General features: G+C 49.8%; 1 protein-coding gene across 5 annotated transcripts in view; it reads left to right on the top strand.

Annotated features, from left to right (window-relative positions):
- Vav2 (vav guanine nucleotide exchange factor 2) overlaps positions 1-24389 on the top strand; it is a 161922-nt gene that overhangs the window by 33455 nt on the left and 104078 nt on the right. For all 5 annotated transcript variants that reach the window (XM_021651925.2, XM_060389752.1, XM_021651924.2 and 2 more), the window contains exon 2: positions 5905-6021. In XM_021651925.2, coding sequence (XP_021507600.2) covers positions 5905-6021 — 117 coding nt within the window. The remainder of the gene's footprint in view (positions 1-5904; positions 6022-24389) is intronic.

Below are 24389 nucleotides of genomic sequence, written 5' to 3'. Positions count from 1 at the left end.
TCAAGGCAGTAGGATCTTGAAGCAGCTGCTTCCATCACATTCAGTCAAGAGCAGGGAGAGGAACAAATGCTTGCATTACTTCCTGGCTCACTTTCTCCATTCTTAGAGTCCAAGTCCCCAGAGCAGTAAGTGGTGGTGGCACCCACGGGGGTTGGGGCTTCCTATCTCAATTAACTTAGTCAGGACACATCCTTTTTCACAGACATGCCCATAGGCTAACTTGGCGTAGAGCAGTGGTTCTCAACCTTCCTAATACTGTGACCCTTTACTATGTTGTGGTGACTCCTAGCCATAAAATTATTTTCATTGTTACTTCATAACTGTAATTTTGCTACTGTTATGAATCATAATGTAAATATGTTTTTCGATGCTCTTAGGCGGCCTCTGTTAAAGGATCATTTGATCCCCAAAAGGCTCACGACCTACAAGTTGAGAACCGATGATCTGGACAATTCCTTCTGAGATGGCGACTCCCTTCCCAGGTGGTTTTAGAATGTGTCCAGTTGGCAGTTGAAAGTAAACATAATAACTTCAGCTAGCTGTGTGGCCTCAGCCAGATGAACTGTCGGCCCTGGTCTGGCTCTATTTTCATGTCCACATGACAGTGCTTAGCATGGAACATCCGTGTGGAATGTGCTTTGCAGGGCAGGTCTGACCTGCTCCTCATTCTGACACCATGCCAGAAGCCCTTCAAAGGTGATGGTCTCCACAGCCTTAGACTGCCTCTCCCGATAGGTCTGTCTTTCGGCTGGGGAGGGCTGTTTCATCGTAGTTAGTTGGTTTCAAAGCTCCGCAGAGAAGTGGCTGTGTGGGGCTATTTGGGCTCGGCCTGAAAACTTCGCTCTGGGCCGTTAGGCCTCCTGGTGGCTCACATGTATGCACCTGACCACACCTGAATGACGGATGACAGGGGTGACAGTGAGCAGCATTCAGGCTTCTTGTCCCACTGAGCCTGGGGAGGTATGTGGGTAGCTGGGCTCCGAGACTGTCCTGTTGCTAATGTGATTTCAGCCTGATTAGATTATCCGGGTTGCTGGTGATCGGTGAGAGGAGCTGCTGACGTTTCTTTCCAGTGCAGTCTACTCTGGGCACACCCTACCAAGGCCTCACTAAGCAGGGTTGTTTGGCCAAGAAGTAGAACCCAGGGAAGGCCAAGGACAACAGGAGGGGCTGGCCTGGGCCATCTCTGAGTGTTTTAACAAACACAATGGCCTGCTGCTTGCTACTCCTTGCCCTGTTATTCACGTGGGCACTCACCATTCTTTCCCTGAGCTTGAGTGTGTTGCTTCAGGATACTTTGAGGTCCCTGACTGTCCTATGTAGGTCCTAATGGCCAAGCCAGGTCAGTGAGAAAATGCTGTGTACCCCTTATACAGCAAGGATGGGCTGGCTATTAGGTGTTCCTTGGCCAAGAAGAGGGAAGGTCTGCCTCCATGTTGTCATCTGACGAGGCCTCACTCAGCTCTACTCCCTCAGGCTGTGCTGAGACTGGCTTGTGGCAGCCCCAGCCCTCTTATCTTTCTCTCACCTCCAGCCTTCAGGACTGTCTAGAATCTGAGCCAGTCTCTGCAGTATGGGAGCAAGTGGCTCCAACTGACAGGGTCTTGGCCTCATGCCCTCCTGGTTCTGGCCGGGGCAGTGGGGGAAGTAGGGATCTGAGCTGCGTAAACAGCTGCCTGCTGCCCTGCCTCCATGGGAAAAAGAGGCTGACTGCAGCCTAGTCCTTCTTTTATGATACCTCCCAGCCGGGTATTCCTCCCCATACCCCTGCCACCCTGGGCCTCAGTTTCCCTAACTGTGTAGAGAGAGGGAAGGAGTTAAGGGTGTTGTTGGTAGGTATGAACAGCAGGTGACCCTTCACCCTGCAGAACCCTTTCATCTCAAGTGCCCTCCACTCTCAAGCAGATAGATAATGGGCTTGTTCGTGGCCCTTGATGCTGTCTGCTTGTGTGCCAAAGTCCTTAGCTTACTTATTGCCTATTTTCTTTTGTGTAAGATAAGGCAGCTCATAGGACAATGGCAATGAATAAGGACGTAGTGGGAACAGATCACAGCGAGCTCTGCATGAAGGGAGGGAAGGCAGTGTGTATGCTGTTTCATAGTAGATCCTCATGTCACATCCGGGACCTTTGTCCCTGTCCGTGAAGCCAGCCTCTGCCTGTGTGGCTGTTTTCCAGGGGTGGGGCTCTCGGAGGTTAGGCTGCCCACGTGGCCACTGGTGGGAGTGGCAGTGGGGTGGGTCCAGGCTGAGGCTGAGCCACTGGACAAAGGATACTGGCCTGTGCTGAGCCCTGAAAAGAAGCCTGGCCTCACTGGCCGTGATTATGGTTGGGACCTGTGTAATTAACTCCAAAATGGGAGGCTGGGGAGGAATTAAAATAAATGCTTAGTGGAAATTAGAGAGGAGCCATGGGCAAAAAATAGTTGAGCCAGGCTGGAAGCTCAGTGCTCCACAGGGCAGAAGAAGCAGGAGGGGGTGTCGAGGGCTCTAGGGTTCAGAGCCTCCCCTCGCCCCAGTTTCCAGTCTGGGCTGTGTGTGTGCACTGTTGCTTCATGCTTAAGTATGCTTGTCTGCTGACTTGTGGCTTATAGTAACAGAAGTGTGCCCTCTTGCTGGTGGGGGACAGAGGCTTGGGACAGAGGCTGGGTGTGATGGTTTTCTCTTGGGTTCTGAGGGAGATGAGCCCCTGGCCTCCCTTTAATCTTCCACGTGGCCTTCTCTCTGTGGGCCACACTGTCTCCATGTCTTCTCTTTAAATCTTTTAATTGTGATATGTAAGCATGCATCATCTTAACCATTTCTTTGTCTTTGTTTTGAGACCAGGTCTTGCTAGATAGATAACCTAGGCCAGCCTGGAACATGCTATCCTCCTACCTCAGCCTCCAAGGTTCTGTCATTGCAGGAGTAGGCCACCGCATCAAATTCTGTCTTCCCCATTTCCAAGCATTCAGCTTTGTGCTTTTATTTATTCATTTGTTTATATTGTTTATATTATTTATACAGTGTTCTGGCTGCTTGTATGCCTTCAGACCATTCAGCTTGGCACATCTGTCTGCCTGCCTATCTATCTATCTATCTATCTATCTATCTATCTATCTATCTATCTATCCATCCAGTGTTTTGCCTGCTTATATGCCTACAGGGCAGAAGAGTGCACCAGATCTCACTATGGATGGTTACAAGCCACCATGTGGTTTCTGAGAATTGAACTCAGGACCTTTGGAAGAACAGCCAGTTCTCTTAACCTCTGAGGCATCTCTCCAGCCCTCTCAGCTTGGTACTTTAAGCATGTATAGTATAGCAGTGTGGGTGCCTAACCCATCTACCACCAGGAAAGTTTTTCACCATGCTGCCACCATTCTCATGAACCCTTCTCCCCAAAATGCTTTCTGTATCTGAGTCTAGACTCTAGGACCTTCAAAGGAATGGAATCCTCTAGTATTGGGTGTTCCTCAGAACCTTCAGGTTGTAGAGGATGGAGATGAGGAACACTGATGTGGTCCATAGCAACAGTTCTCAGCCATGCATGGTTCTAAGTTTAACTGAATTAAAATAAAATTAAGTGGGAAATTCAGCTATTCACATTTTTAAATATTTGAAGTGCTTGTTTGGTACATGTATCTAGTGATATAGATTCTATGGGACAGAATATATAAAGGCCATTACTATAAAGGACATTACAGTTCTAGGAGAATGGTAATTAAAGAGAAGTGATGGCAAGATCCCATGTGGTCCTGGATTGGACCCTCTGCCAGATTTCTCTTCTCTCCTCCTACCTTACATCCTTTCCTTTTTGTTTACAATAAGGGCCATTCTGGTTGTCTTTTATGTAATATAACGTGCAGATTGGGTGGCATCTGTCTTAGTTTCTTGACTGGGCTGTGAACATGTACGATGATGTCATTCTTTCAGGAAATGCATGCTTAGGTGTTTAAGAATAAAGCATGCTGTGTGCACAATTCATCCTAAATGTTGTGTAGAGAAAATTACTTAGAGTGAGATGGAGACAGATAGCAGACAGACAGACCCCCTCCCGAGATAGATAGATAGATAGATAGATAGATAGATAGAAAGATAGAACTGTGTGACATAAGAACCAGGCCAGCATCATCTATGAGTGGTGATGCCAGGATGGGCAATGACCCATAGCAGAGGTAGTGAGGGTCTCTGTAACCTCTCAGGAGGGGTGGTGGCACAGGACAGGGGCTCTCAGCCAGTTTGACTTATGAACTTAGCTGAGGCTTTTGCTGTTTGTGATTCTGGCCTGGCATATCTGAATCCATTCATTCGTCTGAACTGATGAGCCAGGTCTTGGTCCTAAAGGGGTGGTATTGACTGGCCTAAAGTCCTGGATTGTACTGGGCTGTGGGTGCTGGGTCCTTGCCTCCTGAATGCTATGCTTAGTTGTGTTGGATACTGAATGGCTTCTGCCTACTATCAGAGGCTAATATATGCCCATCAAAGATAGGGTTTCCCTGTGTAGCGTTGGCTGTCTTAGAAGTCGTTCTGTAGATCAAGCTGGCCTTGAACTCAGAGTGATCCTCCTGCCTCTTCCTCTCGAGTGCTGACTAAAGGCCCCACCACACCTCTTGGCTTGTCATCTCTCTTCTTACTATGGATAGACAAGATTCAGACCAGTGATGTTCCAAAGCCTGTGCTTGGACTCTAAAATTTTAAAAATTATTTCCTAATTTTAAGGTGTAATTAATTAATGTATACATGTGTGTGCTCATTTTTTTTATGTGCATTATATGCATGTGCACATAAAAAAGTCCAGAAGAGGGAGTTGGAGTCTCCCGGGAGTTGCAGGCTGTGTGAACTCATGTTGGTGCCGGGAACTGAACTCAGGTCCTCTTTAAGAGCAGCACATGTTCTTCACTGCCGAGCCATCTCCCCAAACCCTCCCGTCAGTTTCTTTATAGCTGATTCTCCACAAGGCCTAGAAATTGACTATGTTGTCACCTCCCCCTCAGAGCTGGCCTGGAGCTTGGTGGTGGAGGTGGTGCCAAAGAGGAGGAAACTGGGAGTTGTAGCTTTTGGTCCCTACAGTCTCCTGGTAAGTCCAGCAGAGGTCCTTTCCAAGGTCCTGGTGGTCAGTGGCACAGTTCAGCTACTGGTGAGCTGTGAAGAGATAAGCGTGTGCTGCCAGGAGTTGTGAGTACATATATACATGAGTGTGATGTACTCATGTGTGAGGTGCTCTGTTGTGCTTGCTGACTCCAGGTCACTGTGTTTCTTTGCTGCTGTGACTGTCAGCATTGGGATGCACAGGATATGCCAAGGCAGGGTGTGGGTTTGCTGCCTGTCATTTGGTGTCATCTGTCACCCTTGGGCCACTGTGAAGGGAAGATTCTGCCCCAGGGGGAAGCTGGAGGCTGCAGTGGTTCTAAGTGGCAGCCATGTCCGCAGACTGTAACGGGGATTTCTTTTGCTGCCTAGTTCCTCTGTCTGTGTGGGCACACAGGCAGGAGCTGGTGTGTAATGGAAGTTTTGGTTTCTTTAAAAACTCAGTTATGTTATGTAAATATGTTTTTGTTTTAATCCTAAGTGTGGGGTTTTAGTTTGGGCTTTAGTTTGTCCACAGCTGATAGTTGTCTTCTGCGGAGCATGGTCTAGGACTCTGAGGGATATAAATATGAGAGTCCAGAAAGAGAAGGTGTGGCAGTTTGGAGAGACCAGGGATGGAAGGTGTGGCAGCTTGGACAAATGGAGAGAAAGGCTTCAGTGCAGCAGCTTGGAGGAGACTGTCCCAAAAGAAGTAACCTCTCTCCTACCTAGGGTTGGGAATTGGAAGGGAGAGGCTTTAAGGAACCCCAAATAAAAAAAGAGTTTAAAACCAAGTGTAATGTGACTGGTGTTTTCTGTGGTTCTGTCCCCTTGCTGATGCTTCTTTCTCTCTCTAGTTTCTGTGTCTGAAGAACATTCGCACCTTCCTCAAAGTCTGCCATGACAAATTCGGACTAAGGAACAGTGAGCTGTTTGACCCCTTTGACCTCTTTGATGTCCGAGACTTCGGGAAGGTGAGTAGGTTTTCTGTGTGGGATTGACACATGCTTGCACTGGGCCATGTGGGCAGCACAGGCTGGCCATCAGCCAACCTTTTGTCACAGATGGGACCGTGCCAAAGCCAGGTGTGTGATAGGGTGGATCAGGAGGGTGGATCCTCCCTCTGTTAGTCAGGGGAACCACCCAAGTCTGAATCAAGGCGATGACAAGAAAGCTGAGTGCGCTCGGCACCACTGGTGAGGGGCCTGAGGCCATTCAAAGGCCCTGGAGGCTGTGACTCTGGTCAACATGGGTACAGAGTGACAAGGTTAGGTGCCGCCAAAAATATTGGTAACCTCCCCCACCACTCAGAGATCTGCCTGCCTGTGCCTCCTGTAAGAGAAAGTCTTCGTGTAGCTCCAGTTAGCCTTGAACTCTGTATGTAGCTGATGGTGGTCTTGAATGTCTGATCTTCCTGCTTCCACCTCCTGGGTGCTGGGGTTACAGTGTTCATCGCTGCTGGTTTATGCAGTGGCGGGGACCAAGCTGAGCACTTCATTCATGTTAGCTAGCGCCGTACCCTCTGAGTCATGCCTCCAGCTCTCCGCTTCTCCTGTTAGGTAGGATCATGACTCCCTTTGGTCGGGGGACTGAAAGTTGAAGTGTAGACCTGTAATGTAGTTTGTCTCCCAAAGCCTGCCCTTCCCCTCACAGCTGCTGTGGCCTCTGAGCCAGCTGCTTCTGCCTGCTGCCAGGAAGAGGCAGAGACAGGCATTGTCTGATTGCTCTGAGGACCATCCTCTGGGGCTGGGTGTCTGAGGAACCAGCCCATGAGTCCAGGATGTGAACAGGAGAGCAAGCGTTGCAGTTGTAAGTGCTGAGAGGTCTGGTCCTTAGGGGGCTCCTCTGTGAAGTGGTGTTCAGAGCCAGTTGTGCTCAGGACTGGGGCTTCTGGGAGCTGCTGGGCTCTTCTGTCCTGGGAGTCTCCTTTTGAGAGTCTGTTTCTATGTGGGCACAGTTTTTAGAGGCTTCTTTTGGCTATAAGAGCATCAAGAGCCCACTGCAGCTCTGCATCATGGGGTGGGGCGGGGGGCAGACCCAGTCTAGCTGTCAGCAGAGCTTAGCACCATGCATGTGATTTTATAGGTTTGTCAAGCATGCAAGATGCAAGAACAAAAGGGTCATAGAGGCTTGCTCCAAGGTTCCAGAGAGCTGTCCAGGCCAGGTAGTGTGTAGCAGGGTCTCTGTGTGATACATGGAGGTCCTGGCTTCAGGAAAGATACAGGGTGTTTTATGCAATATCATGCACATACAGAGCTGTGCTTCCCTTGGTTTGAGTATATAGATAGTGCCTTGGTGGTGTCCTGTTCTGTTTAGGAGTGCCTTCTCAGTCTCATCAGTCTATTTGGGACTCTCTCCTGGCCTTGTCCCTGGAAGTTGCTGAGTTGAGTTTGCCACAGCACTCTGGCAGCAGGAGGAGATGATGGCCTAGGTTCTGGAGAGTTCTGGAAAACACACACACACACACACACACATACACACACACATATATGCATACACACATCCACGCACGCACATGAAAACAACCAGGAATAGCCATATAGAGAAAAAGTTGGGAAAAGTTTAACCAAACCCACACTTTGTTCAACAGCACAGCCCCGGAGTGTTCCGCATATAATATCATGTAATTTCATTTTGATTTTAACTTGCTGTGGTAGAATGCATGATGTAAGGCACATAAATCTGGATTAGCTCACATCATTTGACCGGTCCACTGTGTGGTCAAGCTGTTTCTGAAGAAGGGTCCCCCTTGTCATTGTCAGCAGTTCTGAGGAGGCAGCTCTGGCCCTGTGGTGCCTGCTGAGTGTGGGGGTGGAAGGGCTTCACCGGGGGCTCTGGCCTTGTCTCCCTGGCCGTGTCTCAGCATATGCTTATGGGAAATAGGAGTGGATGCTGGGCTGGGACCTTGAGTGGGGTGGGGTGTTGGGCTGGAGATGGCCCTGCTGTGCATATCCTGTGTCCTCACTGAGGGCGGGGTTCAGCTCTGCCCACTTGGCCTGTTGCTATTTCAGACCCTGTGCAGTCCCGAGAGAGGGCAGGATGGACCAGGCTCTCCTTCACCTCTGTTGTGTGAACTGATACCCAGCTCAATGCCTCTAGACCCTGATGTATGAGGCTGTGAGAGGTAGAAAGAGTGTAGATAGGAGTGGAAGTACCTAGCAGTGCTGGCTGGCCATTGTCATGTCCCCTCATGCTGAGTTGATGCTGCTACCATTATCTGACTACCAGTGCTAGTAGGAACCAACCCAGACTGTCACAGTGAGGTGTCAGCCTCTCCCTGGTGCTTTTCAATTATTTTGTTTGCTATGACACAGTATTTGTACTCTTGGAGGACAGAGCCTGGTAGCTAAGCTCTGGAACTCTGCAACCCATCAGGCTAGGTGTGTCTTTGTTCTGCCATCACCAGGCTGTAACTTTGCAGATTTTGCAAGCCCCATTTGTAGGTAGTTGGGGACACCACTCTGAAGATCTGTCCAGAAGAGTATGAATCTTAATACCTGCTCCGCCCCTGCACCCATCTGTGGTCCTGAGGCTCTGGCTCTACATCTGAGCTGTCCCCATGGAGGTGGCCTGTGTGGTCTTCAGGCTTTCATAGTGGTGGTGCCTGGGCCGCCTTATCATATGCTGGGTGCTTGTTCCGTGAGTGCCTTTGACCAGCTGTCCACTTGTCAGCCATTGAGGCTCAACTCAGTAGCAGGCTGATGCTTCAGGCCTTCTTCTCTGAGTTGGAGAGGTTTCCATGCTTTGCCCTCTTCCTTCCCTGCGTGTCTCTGTTACAGGGGATAACCTGTGGTTAGATCATCCCCACAAGGCTAGACCTGGCACTAGAGGAGTTCTAAGTGCTAGGGTTGTGTATCCAACATGGGACCAAATGTTCATGTTAATGAGTGGCTAGCTACCCTAGCTAGCTATGGTCATAGGCGGGGCTGGCCTGGTTTGTGTTTCTTGCTCATAGCCCTTGAAGGTCCTCATGCTGGGCATGGTGCCTTCACCCCGTTCCCTCTCCTGCTGGAGCTGAGCCAGGAAGGTTCAGTGGATTCTGGGAGACCCACCATCTCTTGGTTCTGTTCAATCTTCCTGGGTTAGATTAGTATCTAGTGAGGGAGATTCTCTGAGACCCTAGAGCAGTGTTTGACAACTTTCCTAATGCTATGACCCTTTAACAGTTCCTTGTGTTGTGGTGACTCCCAGCCATAAAATTATTTTCATTGTTACTTCATAACTGTAATTTTGCTACTGTTATGAATTGCAGTGTGAACATTTTTGGAGCTAGAGGTTTGCCAAAAGGGTTGTGGCCCACAGTTTGAGAACCACTACCCTAGCGGGACCTTGACTCTGAAAAAAGACTACCTGATGCCTCCTGCATCTGCCTTCTCCAGGTTCTGTGGCCCTGGTGAGACAGAGCAGGGCTGACTCCTGCACAGTCTTCATCTCGTGAGCCTTTGGGAAGAAAGCGTGGCTGGCTCTTGAGGCTTTGCTTAAAGGACTCTGAAAGGAAACAGGTCCTTAGGTTCTTGTCATTTTTAGTGTACGTGTTTTCTCCCTGCTCTTGGTCCTTCACCCTACCTGTTCCAACTAAGGGATCCAGAAGCTAGTTCTGGAATTGTCTCTTTGGCTACCTTCCCTCGTGTTTTTCCGAAGAATTACATTAAAGATAATAGGTTTTGTTGAGATAAGTTCTGTCCGGAGATTGCCAAGGCTCTGCCTGCTGGGCTTGGGCTTTGCAGTGGTTGCCCACTTAGTGATGTAATCTGCTGGCCTTGTCCCTGCCATTGTCTGTTCAGTTGTTTGAGGCCCAGGGTGTAAGGGACTGTGGACACTCTATAAATGGCTATTCCATGGCTTATTCCTGGGAGTTTGGAAACTAAAACCCCTTTAGAAGTTTGGTAGGGACCCTGGAGAGACCGCATTTGCTTCCTTCTGAGATTTCAGTTCCTAGACATGTAGTTGCTTCTTCCTGTTCATGTCACCCCCCTCTGTGCTGTTATGTACGTCTCATCATTCTTTCACATTGTGGAACAGAAGTTGAGCCTCACAGAGAGTGGCCAACTTTCTGCTCAGGGTCAATGGCTAGTTTTTGGTTTTGGTTTTGTCTTTGTGGGGGATTCCCACCTCTTTCAATTTGGCACTGGAAGGTCCAGCTCCATTGCCTTCTGAGCTATGATGTTCCCTAAGCCTCACACCCACATCTGTCTGTCTTCTCGTGTGGAGGAGGCCCATAGCCAGGCCTGCATTGTAGAGAGCCCCGGGCAGTGCTGGGGCAGGAAACAGGGAGGGACGGAGACCTGTCGCTGTTGATATTTTTGTCTGTGATGGTAGCCACCATTGTTGAGCATATTAACCTGAGGTGAAGGTCATAGCATTTCAAAAGGTAAAGTGTATCCTTTGAAGGGTCAGAAAACAGGAAGGAGGGAGAAGGCAGGAGACAGAGACAGAGAAGGGGAAAGGGAAGTAAGGTGGTCTCTGTTTGGTCTCAAAGAAACTCAAATGGACAGATGGCTGAGGTGCATATTTAACATAATCCAAGCAGACCCTGGCTGCCAGTCTCTCCTTATCACAAATACCTGGTACAGAGTCATTCTGGCTGGTATGCCCAGCCTCACCCTAGACCTCTTCACCCCTGAGCTTCCCTTCCCTTCCTCCAGCTTCTCTTTCCTCTTTTGGCTACATGTCCTCTTGGTCTCTTGGTTCCCACGTGCTCTCTTTGCTCCCTCTCTCTTCTCTTGCGCCAACCTCCCATGGTCCAGTTTAGACATCTCCCAGGATGAGCTATTATCTACAATAAACCTCAGCCATACCTGGGAACAGTCATGGCCTTATTGTTTTCATTCATCTGGTGCTGAAACCAGGGAAGCGGCATACATGAGCTCTTTTCCAATGGCGTTGGCCTCTCAGAACCAAGCTGCTGATTTGGCTCACCTAAGGAATGGATTATTTGTTTCTGCTGGTTTTTGTCACCCACAAACATTTGACTCCAGATTCTAGAGTCTGGCTCCTCAGCTGCTTTTTCCCCCACCTGCTCTTCTCTCCTTATCTACTCTGTGTCTCTTTGGCTCCTGCAGTCTGCTATGCCTCCTGGACACTCATCACATATCTCTTAGTCTTGGGCTTTCTACACCCCCCTGGGGTGCTCATCTGGGTATCTGTAGTGTCCCCATCTGTGAAATTAGTCTAAGGAGGATCCTGTCTTTCTGAGATATGTCCTTTAAGTGACAGCTCTTGAGAGTGAGGCCAATGTTGTATCAGTATTGACTAAGTGACCAGGGGTGTACCCCATGGCCTGTGTCAACTTCCTGGAGTGCTGGCCTTACCAGGCCTCTGATGTCATGTCACACACCTGTCATTTTGCCCTAGTTACCGTCAGGTGTGTGGAGGGATAGTCTTTGTAATGTTGGCTTCTGTGTGTATGGATGGGTCTCCAGCCCTATCTGGCCAGATACAAAAGCAGCAGTAACCATGGGTATTGGTCAGAGACCCCTGATCTCTACACCCAGGCTTCAAGCCTCTGTGCTTCTCCTCGTTTACCCCTAATATTTGTTCAGGAAATTTGCTGAGTGGGCTTTGTGCTCTCCTGAGGTTCTCTGCCGCTGGCTGATGGCTCTCGCCAGCCCCTGCTGTGCCAAGTTCATTTGCACGCCTTGGCTTAATGCTGTCTAGGAGGTACTTGGGCCTTTTTGCAGCATCCATTCTGTACTAATTACTTATTAAAATGCAGCCATGGATCGGAGCAGCCCCAGGGCTCCAGGCAGAGTCCTGGCAGAGGCTGTTGGCAAGGGCTTTCCAGTGCCTGCTTGGGTAAATTTCCTCCACACCTCTGCTCGTGGGCAGGAGGTTGTTAGCCCACCCTTTCAGGGGAGCTTGATGATCAGATATGCTGTGTGTGTGTACGTAGAAACACATGTGTGCATGCACACACGCACACACACACTCGTAGACTGACTCTGGCTTTTAACTGTCACTGGGAGCATAGTATCTCTCTTGGTCCTGGGGATGGAGCACTGGGCCTTGTGCATGCTGAACAGGTGTTCTGCTCCTGACTGCACCCAGCCCTGAGGCTTCCGCTTTGCCTGCTGGGAAAGGAGGGGAGGTGGAGGATGATTCTGGGTCATTAGCTGAAACCCTGCTATCAACAGTAGCCTGTGAAGAGCTGTGCGTGAGTCCTCTGGGTTTCTGGGAAATGGGCAGGGTTTGAGACTGAAAGTTTGAGGCTGAAAGGAGCCCATGGTTAAGGATTGATACCTCTCTTCCAGTGTTGGTGATGAGGGGCAGGACTCTGTTTGAAGGCCATGGTCATGAGTTGGATGCTGGTACCCACTTGGGGGTTATGATTCTTGGCATCTGAGGAGTGCCGAGGGCAGTAAGCCAGAGGCATGGAAGCAGAGGGGAGGGTTTGGGAGCTTCTATTGTTTGACTCTAGATAGTAAGGCAAGTGTGCAGTAGGCCAAATTGTGTGCTCGAGTGCAGGTATGTGACACAGGAAGGTTCCTGTGGACCTAGGCTTCTTGGATGACCCGGCACCACTTATTGAAAGAGACTCCTTCCTCAGTGGAGTGGGATTGGGCAGGAGCCCCTGCTAAGCTTTGGGAACTACCTTCTCCGAGGCTTTTTGGTGTCCTTGTCTATCAAGGGAACAGTCTGATTAATAACACTGATTAATCCTGATTGATTGTAGTAGCTTACTGGAGTGCTCAGTCATGATTTCTGAGGCTCAGCTATTTTTAAAAAAGATTTATTTATTATGCACACAATGTTCTGTCTGCATGTACACTTACACGCCAGAAGAGGCCACCACATCTCATTATATATGGTTGTGAGCCCCCATGTGGTTGCTGGGGACTGAACTCAGGACCTTGGAAGAGCAGCCAGTGCTCTTAACCTCTGAGCCATCTCTCCAGCAAGGCTCAGCTACTGATGAGTAATATCTGCCCCAGCTCAAGGTGAGACATGGAGCCTTGTGCCTTATGTTCATTCTTATGTACTAGCTGCTCTCATACGAGTGCTCATTTATAGGGTGAGTTCTCAAGCAAGCTCTCATGGTTAAGACTCAGCCCCTTTGGTAGGAGCAGACTCATGCTGGGGAGATGGCTCAGTGGTTAAGAACACTGGCTGCACTTGGAAAGGGGCAGGGAGGAGACCAGGGAGGGAGTGTGGGGTTGGGGAGGGAATGAGGGAGCGGGATACAGCTGGGACACAGAGTTGACAAATGTAACTAATAAGAAAAATAAAATTAAAAAAAAAAAAAAGAACACTGGCTGCTAATCAGAATATCCGGGTTCAATTCTTAGCGTTCACATGGTAAATCACAACTCTCTGTAACTTCAGTTCCAGAGGATCCGATATCTTCACACAGACAAACATGCAGGCAAAATACCAATGTACATGAGATAAAAATAGATAAATTAAAAAAAAATAAAAAAGAAAGGTAGGTGGGGGGGCATGTCTTCAATTCCAATACTCAGGAGGCAGAGGCAGGCAGATGAGTTGGAGGCCATCCTGGCCTATAGAGCTAGTTTCAGGACAAGCTATACAAAGAAAGCTTGTCTCAAACAACGACAACAAAAAAGCAATGCTGGATGAGTCTGCAGCCCCCCTGGTGTCTATGGAGTTATGGAGCTGAGACAGCCTGCTCTGGTTGTAGTTCGGGACTAATGGCTGGGTTTCCTGGTTGGGGATGGGGTGGGGGTTGCATGGAGAAGGGGCCTCTTTGTTATGTCCTTTGCTCAGCTCAGCCTGTGCCAGGGCCTACACCCTCAACTATTGGAAAGGCAGAGCGCAGGACCACTGTGTGACAGTGGGCCAAGGTGAGGCGTCAGTGGCATGGGTGTTTATAGAGGGCTTCCTAGTAGAATTTCTGTGTTTGATGGGTGGGATGGAGCACTCAGGAGCTGCATACACAACGGAGGGATGGAGCACTCAGGAGCTGCATATACAACGGACAGGAGGCACATAAGGGCCCAGTAGGTGATCAGCTCAGCATGTTGTCGGAAAAGGCGGGGCAGGACAGGGCTGGGCGGGGCTGGAAACGTGTCTGAGACTTGGGATCTGCCCCGAGGTTTTCAGGAGGGCGGCCCTGCTCTGCAAAACTACAGGCGCAGGGCATCAGGATCAGTATGAACACATCACAAAGCATGAGTGAGGCCCTGCACAGTGCCAGGAGTTCTTCCTGGGGACTCTCTCCTTGCCTTCTTAGGACAGGCACTCCAGATGTGCTGTGGCCACTGTACATCACCGTGTCTGTGCTCATTACTGCTTTCTTTGTGCCTCAGTTTCTCACACAGTCTGCAGGGCTACCCTTCCTGTCCCGTGAGCATCCACTAAGCAACACGTCCCTGTCATTTTCTTGCTTTGGTGACTTTCTACACAGCTATTTCCCGCTTGGAGATGAGGAGCCTGGCTTTTCTTCACTCATCCTGTGGCAACGGGTGCAAGCCTGTTTCTTTTTGGTTTTTGTCCACAGTTAATTAAGCTTTAATTGGCTAATTGTTTTTCCCCAGTGCCCCCAGCATTAATTGTGTCTCATGAAGCCTGACAGTTTGATGTTTGCAGCAGAAAAAGCTGAAAGAGACGAGGAAGGAGAGCAGAAAAAGTAGCAAAGTGTAAGTAGGTCCTTGTAATGGTGTCATTTCTGGTCACCTTGAAAGAGCTTTTGCAGGGTGCATTGCTAAGGTCGGTAGGAGTCCGTCACCTGCTTGTGGCCATCCCATGGCTACCTCAGCTGTGAGGCCAGGCCTTCTGGGTGGAGAGACAGGTTCCTTGGAATCACAAGGTATGTGCTGTGAACTTGGAGCAGAGATCCTCGCGGTACTGAGGAACACTGATCTCTGGATGTGGGGCACCATGCCTGACTGCCTGCAGTTGGTGATGTAGTTTGGAACCAGGCCAATCCCCTGAAGCTGGGGTGATGTGGTGAATTGTGCTGAAAGCCTGCAGTTGCTGTGATTTGGGACACCCGATGGCTGGTATGAGAACCCTGAGTCCCTCATCTTAGGTGTTTACTCAGTTTGGTTTCCTCTTCTCACGTTGACAAAAACCAGCCAGCACTGTCTGTCAAACACACCTGGCTGCCCTTAGCCAGAGGCACACACTGAACTGTTAGCTGCTGGCACATTAGAATCAGCCCATGTCCTTGTGAGTGAGCATTTTGCAGACTGGGCTTAGCAAGAGCTTGGAAAGGTCTGGGCAAGTCAACTGAGATGTCTTGTGTTTACCCAGGCCCGGGCCTTAGTCAGGGAGGGGCCTTAGTTGGAGAGCTGTGGGCAGTTGTGGGGGTGCAGTAGGGCTAGTTTTGGTATTGGAACTCCAGGATGCTCAAGGATAGTGGCCTGATGGAAAGGAGATGATGCATGCCTGAAAACAGGGTTGCTTCCTAAAGGAGGGTGGTGGTTGGTGTGGCTCGGTGGGTGTATTAACATGGCTGAACTGGGTGATTCAATCATGGGAAAACTCTGAGAAGGGAGGCTTGGACCAGCCCTGCTCATGTTGGCTACAGGCATCAGAACTATCCTTAGCCATGACTGGGCTGTGACTGCTTGGCCTCCTAGCCACGATAGTCCTTCAGAGTCATCTATGGGGTGCTATGCCTGTGGCTTCCATGACATCCTCATGCAGTGCATTGATGCCAGCTACTGTACCCTGTGAGACTATCTTGAGGTGCATGGGTTCCCATGTCTCCTTAGAGGTGCAAGTGTTTTCCCTACCTGATCCCACAGACTAAGGCTCTCAGGCAGGTGCCCCGCACTCACTGTTATCCCCCAGTAAGAAGGACTCGAGCTCTGGGATGGAGTCTGTGGCTACAGCCTTCAGGTGACTGGTAAGGTTTGCTTGTGAGAATGTGGCCAGGGACCTGGCCTTGTGACCTGGGGCCAGATCTAAAGAACTATCCATCCATGCATGCATCTATCCGTCCATGCATCTATCCATCCCTGATGGAGTTCTCCAGAGAGGATGGGTAGTGAGGAGACAGCCCTCTCATGCCCCTGCTGTCTCAGATCCCTGTATTTCTGTGTAGGTCTTTTCATGGCCACAGGGTTGAGGGCAGAGGTTCGGGAGACCGACTGAGTTGTATCCCTAGCTTTGTCCCCTGTAGGGATTCTCTTTAGAGTCTCCTTCTCTTGGGGCTGTACATTTCTAAAGATTACACGTATTAAGCCAATGACACTGTTAAGTAATTAGTTTTCTCACTTTTTAATTAATCAAAGGCTAATTATGAGCTTTATCTATAATTAGAGTTTCTGACCCCCACCTGATGGTTGTGCTCACACAGAGGGTCCCTTGAGGACAGCCAAGGAGGGTAGGCACAGAGTACATTTTGGGACAGATGTGATTAGGGTGTGTGGAGCCCTTGGGACCTTCAGGGACCCTCATGTCAGTCCTGTATACTGGGGAAGATACAGGTTTCAACAGAAACTGCTGTGTAGCTGGTGCTGGTCTGTCTTGGTGATAGCAGGGGGAGCAGTCCTGAGCCCAGTTAGGCCTTCATGTTGGTATCAGGATGATGTGTGGGGTCACCAGGCACTCAGAGGTAGGCGTCTGCATAGAACTCCCTGGTTGGCTGACTGGGGTGGAAAGGGCCCTGGGCACCTCTGTCTAGTGACTGGGTTTCTGTCACTGTTGCCTCTGTGGCCTGGTGTCCAGGCAGCCCAGTGCTCCCTCCAGAGAAGATGGCTGGTTGCTTTGGGCTGCGGCGGGATGCAGGTGCCAGAGTGGCTGGTGAGACAGCCCTCAGGGGTCTGCCAGCCAGTGCTCGGCACGGGGGTGCCAGTCCTGACTGGTAGCCTGCTGTGGCCTGGAGGCTGAGCCAGCTCTCTATACTGGTGTGTGCCTTGAGGTTTGTCCTCAGGCAGCCGTAGCTGGTCAGGCAGCCGTAGCTGGGGTGTCAAAACAAGGCTCTGGGCTCTGCCTTGCTTGTACCAGCAGATCCCTGCTTGGTCTTCTCTATTCTTTTTCAAATCTCTGGAGCAGCTAGCAGGAGTCATCTTGGCCCAACCTGGCTTGTGATAAATACCTACCAGTCCCTGTTCTGCTTGGGGATAGGGCTGAACAGGCCTTGGGCCTGCTGGCTTAGGGTTTGGCAGAGGGGTGCTGGCATGCCTGGGCTGGGTGGGGACAGTGGAACGCTTGCCTGGTTCACGCAGTGTGAGGCTGCAGGATGGTTGGTCTCTGAGTAAAGGGCTCACAGGTGGGAGAGGCTTCCGGGAGGCCATGGTGTATGTCTGAGACTCTTTGCTTGCCTGAAGCACACTCTGCCCCTCTAATTCTTGAACTGCTTCCAGCTTGCATTACATACTGATCTAAGACTTAAGTATTTTAGCTGGTGGCAAAAATGTCCAAGTGCCCTTTCTCTCTCCCAACACGGGCAAAATGTTCAAGAAAAGTCCTAGTTCTGCTCTCTTCCCTCACTGAATTTATAGCTCTTGTTTCATGGGTCAGGGAGTTGGCAGCTAACTGACCACGGGGGACAGCTAGGCCCAATATGCCTGGGTTTCTGGAGCCCTTCTTGAGTAGCCAGGGCTGGGCAGTGATAGGCCCAGCAAATCCCACAAAACCATTAGTTCTTGATGTGATTCCTGAGCTAGAGCCTGGATGGGGATGAGGTCTAGAATCAGCCCAGTACTTCCCTTTAGTGCCTGTCTTAGTACCAGTGTTCTAAAAATGAGGTTTGGGGTAGCTTCCAGTGTTGGACCCATGAAAGACTCCGAACAGCACACATAGCAGGAGCATGAAAACACAGTGACATGACCGAAAGAGTGGCTCATGAGGAGGCTGTGGGCTGACAGAAGTCATGTTATGAGTCAGGCTGGCCTGGAGAGGAGACAGAGCACGAAGTGTTGAAAGTGACTTGAAGATACAGCAGTCATCCCCACCCTTTGGGGACTGTGGCTGCCAGGGCCCAAGTAGAGGATTTAAGGTTGGCTTCTGAGTGTGATAAACATGGGGCCTTGGGAATAAACTTGTTGGGAAAAACTTCACTGTTTTTCCCCCCCTAGATTTATTTTATAATTTTTTCACTTATGTGTGTGTCTGTATGTGTGCAGGTGTGACAGATTCCCCAGAACTGGACAGGTGGGTTATGAAACTGCCTGAAGTGGGAACAGAACCCAGGTCCTCTGCAAGAGCAGCAAGCCATCTTGCTGAGCCATCTCTTTAGCTCCACTGCTGTGTCTGAGGTTGGGTTTCATGTAGCCCATGCTGGCCTGATAAATATCCAGACTGTCCTCAAACTCATAGGCTTTCCAAATGCTGGGAGTGTGTTCAAGGCAGCCTGTTTTTGCCAGCCTGGGTTCCTGATGCTGAGATGGCAATAACAAGGATGCCAGCCTCAGGGGCCTGAGGGGCGTGAGGTAGAACCATGGTGAGGACTGTGCTGTCTCCTTAGTAGATGGGGCTCAGAAATTTGTGTCATTCTGCTGCTCAGTCTCATTCTGGGAAGGCTCTGTAGTGTTCTGGTGGTGGTATGAGCTGGAGGAGCAACTGGGCATGTACCAAAGGAGCCACTGACACCCACCACCTATCTGCACTCTCTGCTGTTTTCTCCTCTAGCTGGGACTGTGTTCTGCCTCCGTATAAGAAGCCGCAGTGGCCAAGGGCGATTCCCCTTCAGTGTCCTAATGGTCTCCTTATTAATTTGTTGGGAGGAAATCACCCCCTTTGAAGGCCTTTCAAGTGGAAAGGGAGAGATGTCCTAATACCATGAGCCAATCATTAGGGGAAAGCAAATTAAATCATGTTTAATGGCGTCGAGTCCCCATCATTTCGGAAACGGAATTGGTGAAGCAGGGAAATGAGAGATTGCTGTTGCCCTTCAAGGGAGGTTGGGAGGGAGAAATGAGGGTAGTATACATGGTAGCCAAGAGGTAGCCTGGAGCTAGGGCTGGGCACTGCAGGTCCCTGCTTTGCTGGGCAGGGCTTGGGAACAGTGGATGGGTGCAGATGGTAGCCTGCATTTTCATGAGGCTGTGTGCATTCCTTCCCCATCCTGGCTTCTTCTCTAACCAGATGCCCTGCTGGGCAGATTCGCCTCCTGAGCCAAGGTTTTTTCAGAAGCAAAGATGAGGGGACTAGAGTAGAAGAGGGAGTGAGGCCAGTGCACAGTCCCAGCCTGGACTGAGTCTACCGGCATGGATGTGGCCTCTTACTGCGTCAGCATATTGAGAGGGACAAGTATGTTGTTTTCATGTTGCTAACAGTTCCTTAGAGACTGTGTCTTTGCAACTTAAAACTGATAAAGTGACAGATCTGTCTCTTGTAAATATTAAAAGCCCTTCTAGCAGGGGAAAAAAAAAAAAAAAAAAAAAAAAACCAAACCAATAGTGTTCTGTTTTTCTTATGGTGGGCTCCCAGCTCTCAGGTAGGTCATAAGAAATATTCAGCTTGACAGTCTACTTTAGAGAGCCATACCTCACACTTAAGAATTAGTCTCTGTTGGAACAACTGATTGCTTAAGCATCCCTCAGGCCCTGCAAGGGCTTATCCTGGGAGAGGACATCACCTGGGAGACAGGGAAGGCATGCCAGCTCAGGTCTCTTTACGAAGCCAATAGAGTCACTGTAGCCTCCCCTCCCCGGAGACCTCATCCAATTCCCGGTCTCCTTTTTGAAATCTCATCGGCAAACATCATTAACATTGGAATCTGACGACCAAGCATTGGAACACGAAACCACAGCCTTTAACATCTGGGGTGCAGGTCAGGCCCTCTTACACAGAAGTGACCCTCCCCTGCCTGGTCCTATGCCTCTGCCCACCACTGCCTACTCTGGCACAGCTCGGCTGACCTTGTGGTTCCACCTTAGGACCTTTGCTCCTATTGGGTGAGCTTCCTAGACTGTTCTTTGCCCAGGGGGCTGCAGGGTTCCTTTTGTTCCTCTTTCAAGTTTCCCTTTGAGAATGCTCTCTTCTCTGCCCTCCACCCCTGGAGCAGCCTTTCTCAACGCTTGTGATACTAGTTGCTCTGAGGTGTTTTACCTGCTAACTGGCTTATTGCCACTCTGCTCACATGAAACTGTCCCTGTGAGTGAGAGTGAGGGTTTTTCTAATTTATTCATATCTTTTACAAACAGATCAGGGCCCAGCCTGGTCTGCAAAGGAAACGAGAGAGAAAAGGGAGGAAGGGTGAGTGAGGCTCCACAGGGAAGTTTCTAGAAGTTGTTCATGCTTTCTTTCCTTTCTTGAACTGTAGCCAAGTGATGGGTTCTTTCTAGAACACAGCTGCTATTTACTGGTCACACTCTGGGCTCAGCAAACAGATATGAGGAGTACACAGTGCTTAGCTCCATAGTCCTGGTTCCCATGTGTGCCACAGGGAGGTGATGTGGGGCCTGGTGCTCACATTTGCCCAAGGGAAATGGCATGGAACTCTGCTCACTGAATCCCAGGAAGGGCTGTAGTCCTTACAGGTACTATAGAGAGGTGATGTGGGGCCCCAGTCCTCATGGGTGCTCAGACAGGTGGTGTGGAACTCTGGTGCTCAGAGTGCCCCTGGGAGAGGGCACAGGAGGTGGCCAGGATGTGGTTGTTCCTGTGTGCTCTGGGGAAATGATGTGAGGTCCTTGCCTTACATACGCACCAGGGAGGTGATGTAAGTAACTCTGTGACCTGTGCTTCAGGGAGGTGCTCAGTGTGCCTCGGGGAGATGATGTGGGACTTGTTCTCACATGTGCCCTAGGGAAGTGATGTGGGTACCACTGTTCACTTGTGCCCAGGGAGGTAACAGGCTCTGGTGGAAGTCCACTGGGTGACTTTTGACTGAGAATCTAGAGGAACCTACTGGAACGTCCAATGATGTGTGAATGTCTTTCATGGGGACCCTAGGGGAACCTCCGTCCAAGTTCACCAGAGCCCTGGTTCCCCTTGCAGGAAGTAGTTCAATAGTGTGGGATGTTGTCTGGTATCCCAGCTCCACAGGAGTAATGTCGAGACTGCATCATTTGTAGGACTGTGCTGGGTGTGTCCTTGCAGTAACTGATGGTACAGATTGGAAGGAGACCTGTAGGTCACCAAGGCTATCCCGGTACCCAGTTCTTGCTGGTGGCTTTGCCAACATCCTCTTGGGTCCTGGGCCTGACACCCTGACGCCAGTGGGTGCTGGCAGTATCTGCCAGGTGTGTTTGGACCTTGTGTTGGAGACAAGAGTATGCAGAGGATTCTCCAGCTTACCAGGGAAGCTGCAGACCCAGGCTGTGATGTCCCTGGGACTGTGTATATTCCAGTATTGCACTCAGGGAAGTGTATGCCATCCACGTTCACAGGAATATTCCAGTAATAGTATCACTGCCCCTGTCTGAGGAGGCTGCCTTTAGGTGTCTACCTCTGGGCAGTGCTGTAGACCATGCCTCAGCTGGAAAATGCCAGATTGTTCCTGTAGACTGGTCGGAGGACTGGCCGTTGTGTTCTAATGATCACCTCAGGCACTTAGATTTGAGAAGGGCCAGCCTATACTGCTGGTGAAGGGGGGGGGGTAGAGCAGGACTGACCCCAGTACCACCGGCCACTCTGCTGTTGTCCCAGGCGGGATGCAGCTCTGACCTCCATGCTTCTCTGTCCCTCCCTGCTGAGTTGTGGAACTGAAGATGAGACTCTACACACACATGACATTTTTTGTCCTCAGCTGAACAGGTCAAAGACTGGTTTTACCCTTCCCTAGTCCTATACACGGCTGCCGTTCTAGACTAGACTTTGCCTCTGTGGAGTGTTGGAGATGAGGGGCCTAGGAGGGCTGGGTTGAAGATGGGCAGTGCCTCCGCCCCACTCATCTTCTGTGTTCTCCAGCTTCAGGGAGTCACTTGATGCGACAGGACCATAGACACTGGACTCAGCCCTGAAGCCTTCTGTCTTGTCTTCTTTAGCATGAGATGCCTTCAGCTTGAACCTGGAATCCTCCTCAGCCTCAGGTGCTGGGATGACCAGCCTGCGCCACCATGCTGGGCTATGTGCTTGTTTATGGATGTGCTTTCAAACGCTGCACCATCAGCAGTGAGGATGATGGGAGGCAGAAGGTTGCTAGGGCTGAGGAATCCTGATCCTTAGTGGGAAAAACCCAGCACTGAATCGTGTACTGAGTCCTTGGGGGCACTATAGAGCAACGTGCTGTGTGTGAGGTATTACAGTGGACTTGGAGTGTTCTGGGTCTAATGGGTTATGGTAGGGTCACCTTACCGAAGCAAAAAGACCCAGTCTCAAGTATTGAAATTCGGGAAGCACAAAATTCCTAAAACCACAGTTCCCTTGGAGCAAAAAAAAGGGGCCAGTATAAGTTCGGTAGAAGTTATTCTGCTTCTGAGGAAGTCACAAACCACAAGGATGAAAGCCGGTTTAAAGCTGTGGTGTGTCCTTTTTGGCGCCCCTCCTGTCAGGTGGGATCCTGGAGCTTCTGATGACCTGACCATCTGCCTGAGGGTTGCCTTCTGCCTCGAAGAAGGGCACAGTCACATGCAGCGAGGTCAGAAGACATGTGCATGCAGTAGTTCAGTCTTGGGTGTCACTTTTGTCTTGAGTGCCAAATGTGTGGCCTCCTGCCACGCGCCCTCCTCCCCAACTCACAGACAGTAGACAGGTTGAGCAGAAGTGCCTGACGGTGTAGATGGAATCATGGCAGAACTTCAGAGGAAGCCTTTAGAAACGAGCCAGGCCTGGAGGAAAGCAGCAGGTCTTTGCCGGGGGAGGTAGATCTGTAACCCTTAGACTCTGCAGGGCCCATCTTCGAGGCCTACTCTGCCCTACAGCGCATCTGCTCTTGTTCATCCTCCCCTTTCCCTTCTCGTTTTGTGTGTGTTTTTTTTCCATGTGTATGTGTCTGATGTGTGTATGTGTGTGTGTGTGTAGACCTGAGGACAACTCTAGGTATCTACCTCCTTTGTCTTGGCTCACTTATTCAGGGAGACTGGCTGGTTGACCATTGAGGCCCAGAGGTCTTTCCTGTCCACCCAATGCTGGAATCACAAGTATATTCCAGTACACTTCACATTTCCCCCCATGGGTTCTGGGGATCGAAGTCAGGTCCTCGTGTGTGCAAGGCAAGCACTTTACTGATTTTCAAGTTCCTTTCTTGCCGTTTTAAAATGTCAGCATAATCTTTTCCAGTTTTCCGTGCTAAGTATTTTCATCTGTATTCACAATGCTTATGCATGGGGTTTGCACAGGGCTTTCAGAGCTTTTCTTGCTTTGGGGCACTTTCTTTTTTGAGACCAGGTCTCCTATGTAGCCCTGGCTGACCTGAATTTTGCCATGTGGGTCAGGCTGGCCTCAAACTCACAGAGATTCACTTGCCTTTCACCAGTGTGGTGCAGGAAGGTGATCTGCACAGAGCACTTTTATACACGTGGGTAGACAGTGACTCCTTTCTGCACATCTGCTTCTGTGAAGGGTAACATTGTTGAAGTCTCTGCTCTTCACCAGGCTTCCGTGGTCCTCTAAGGGTTTCTGCTACAATGTATCTGTGGCTGTCCTTTGTGGAGTGTCGGATGAGGTGTTACACTCCAATTCCTTAAAACAAAAACAAACAAAAAACCAACCAGGGACTGGAGAGGTGGTTCAGTGGTTAACAGCACTTGCTGCTCTTGTAGAGAACTCAAGTTCAATTCTCAGCATCCACATGGCAACTCACAACTATCTGGTGAAAGCAAAAACACCCAAACACATAAAATAAAAAGGAAACAAAAAGTTTAAATAGAAATTCAACTTTAAAAAGTCAGCATATATATGTCTTTTATTTTTCACTTGTCTATCTATTACATCATCATCATCATCATCATCATCATTATTATTATTATTTTTTTTTTTTTTTTATTTTGTGAGACTGGGTTTCATGTAGCCAGGGTTGACCTTATGTAACTCATTATGTAGCTGAGAATGATTTTGACTAATTGACCCTCCTGCCTCTACTTCCTGAGTGTTGGGGCTTCTAGGGGTGGACTCCCACATTCACCTCAGCCTGGGTTTTTTAAAGATTTCTTTGTTCATGCCTGAGGGCATCTATGTACACAGCAAGCATGCAGGTGTGCACAGAGGCCAGAAGAAGCCATTAGATCTTCTGGAACTAAAGTAAGCCACCATGTGGGCTCTGGGTACTGAACCCTGGGCCTCTGCAAGAGCAGGAGTCCTCTTAATGGTTGAGCTATCTCTCTAGTCTCAGTCTGTGTCATTAAAAATATTGTTATTTTTATTTGTGTGAATATGAGAGACAAATAGAGATGGGCAGAGACTGCATGTGTCATGGCATGCATGCGGAGGCCAGGACAGCATGCAGAAGTGAGTTCTCTCCTTCTGCTGTGTGGGTCCTGGGAATTGAGTGCTTAGTGGCAGGTGCCCTTCATTGAGCCACCTCACTGGCTTCGATGAGTCTTTAATT

Source organism: Meriones unguiculatus, chromosome 8, assembly GCF_030254825.1.
Source record: "Meriones unguiculatus strain TT.TT164.6M chromosome 8, Bangor_MerUng_6.1, whole genome shotgun sequence".
Lineage (NCBI taxonomy): Eukaryota > Metazoa > Chordata > Mammalia > Rodentia > Muridae > Meriones > Meriones unguiculatus.
The sequence above is the reverse complement of the archived record's forward strand: the minus strand, read 5'-3'. Positions and strand labels throughout refer to the sequence as shown.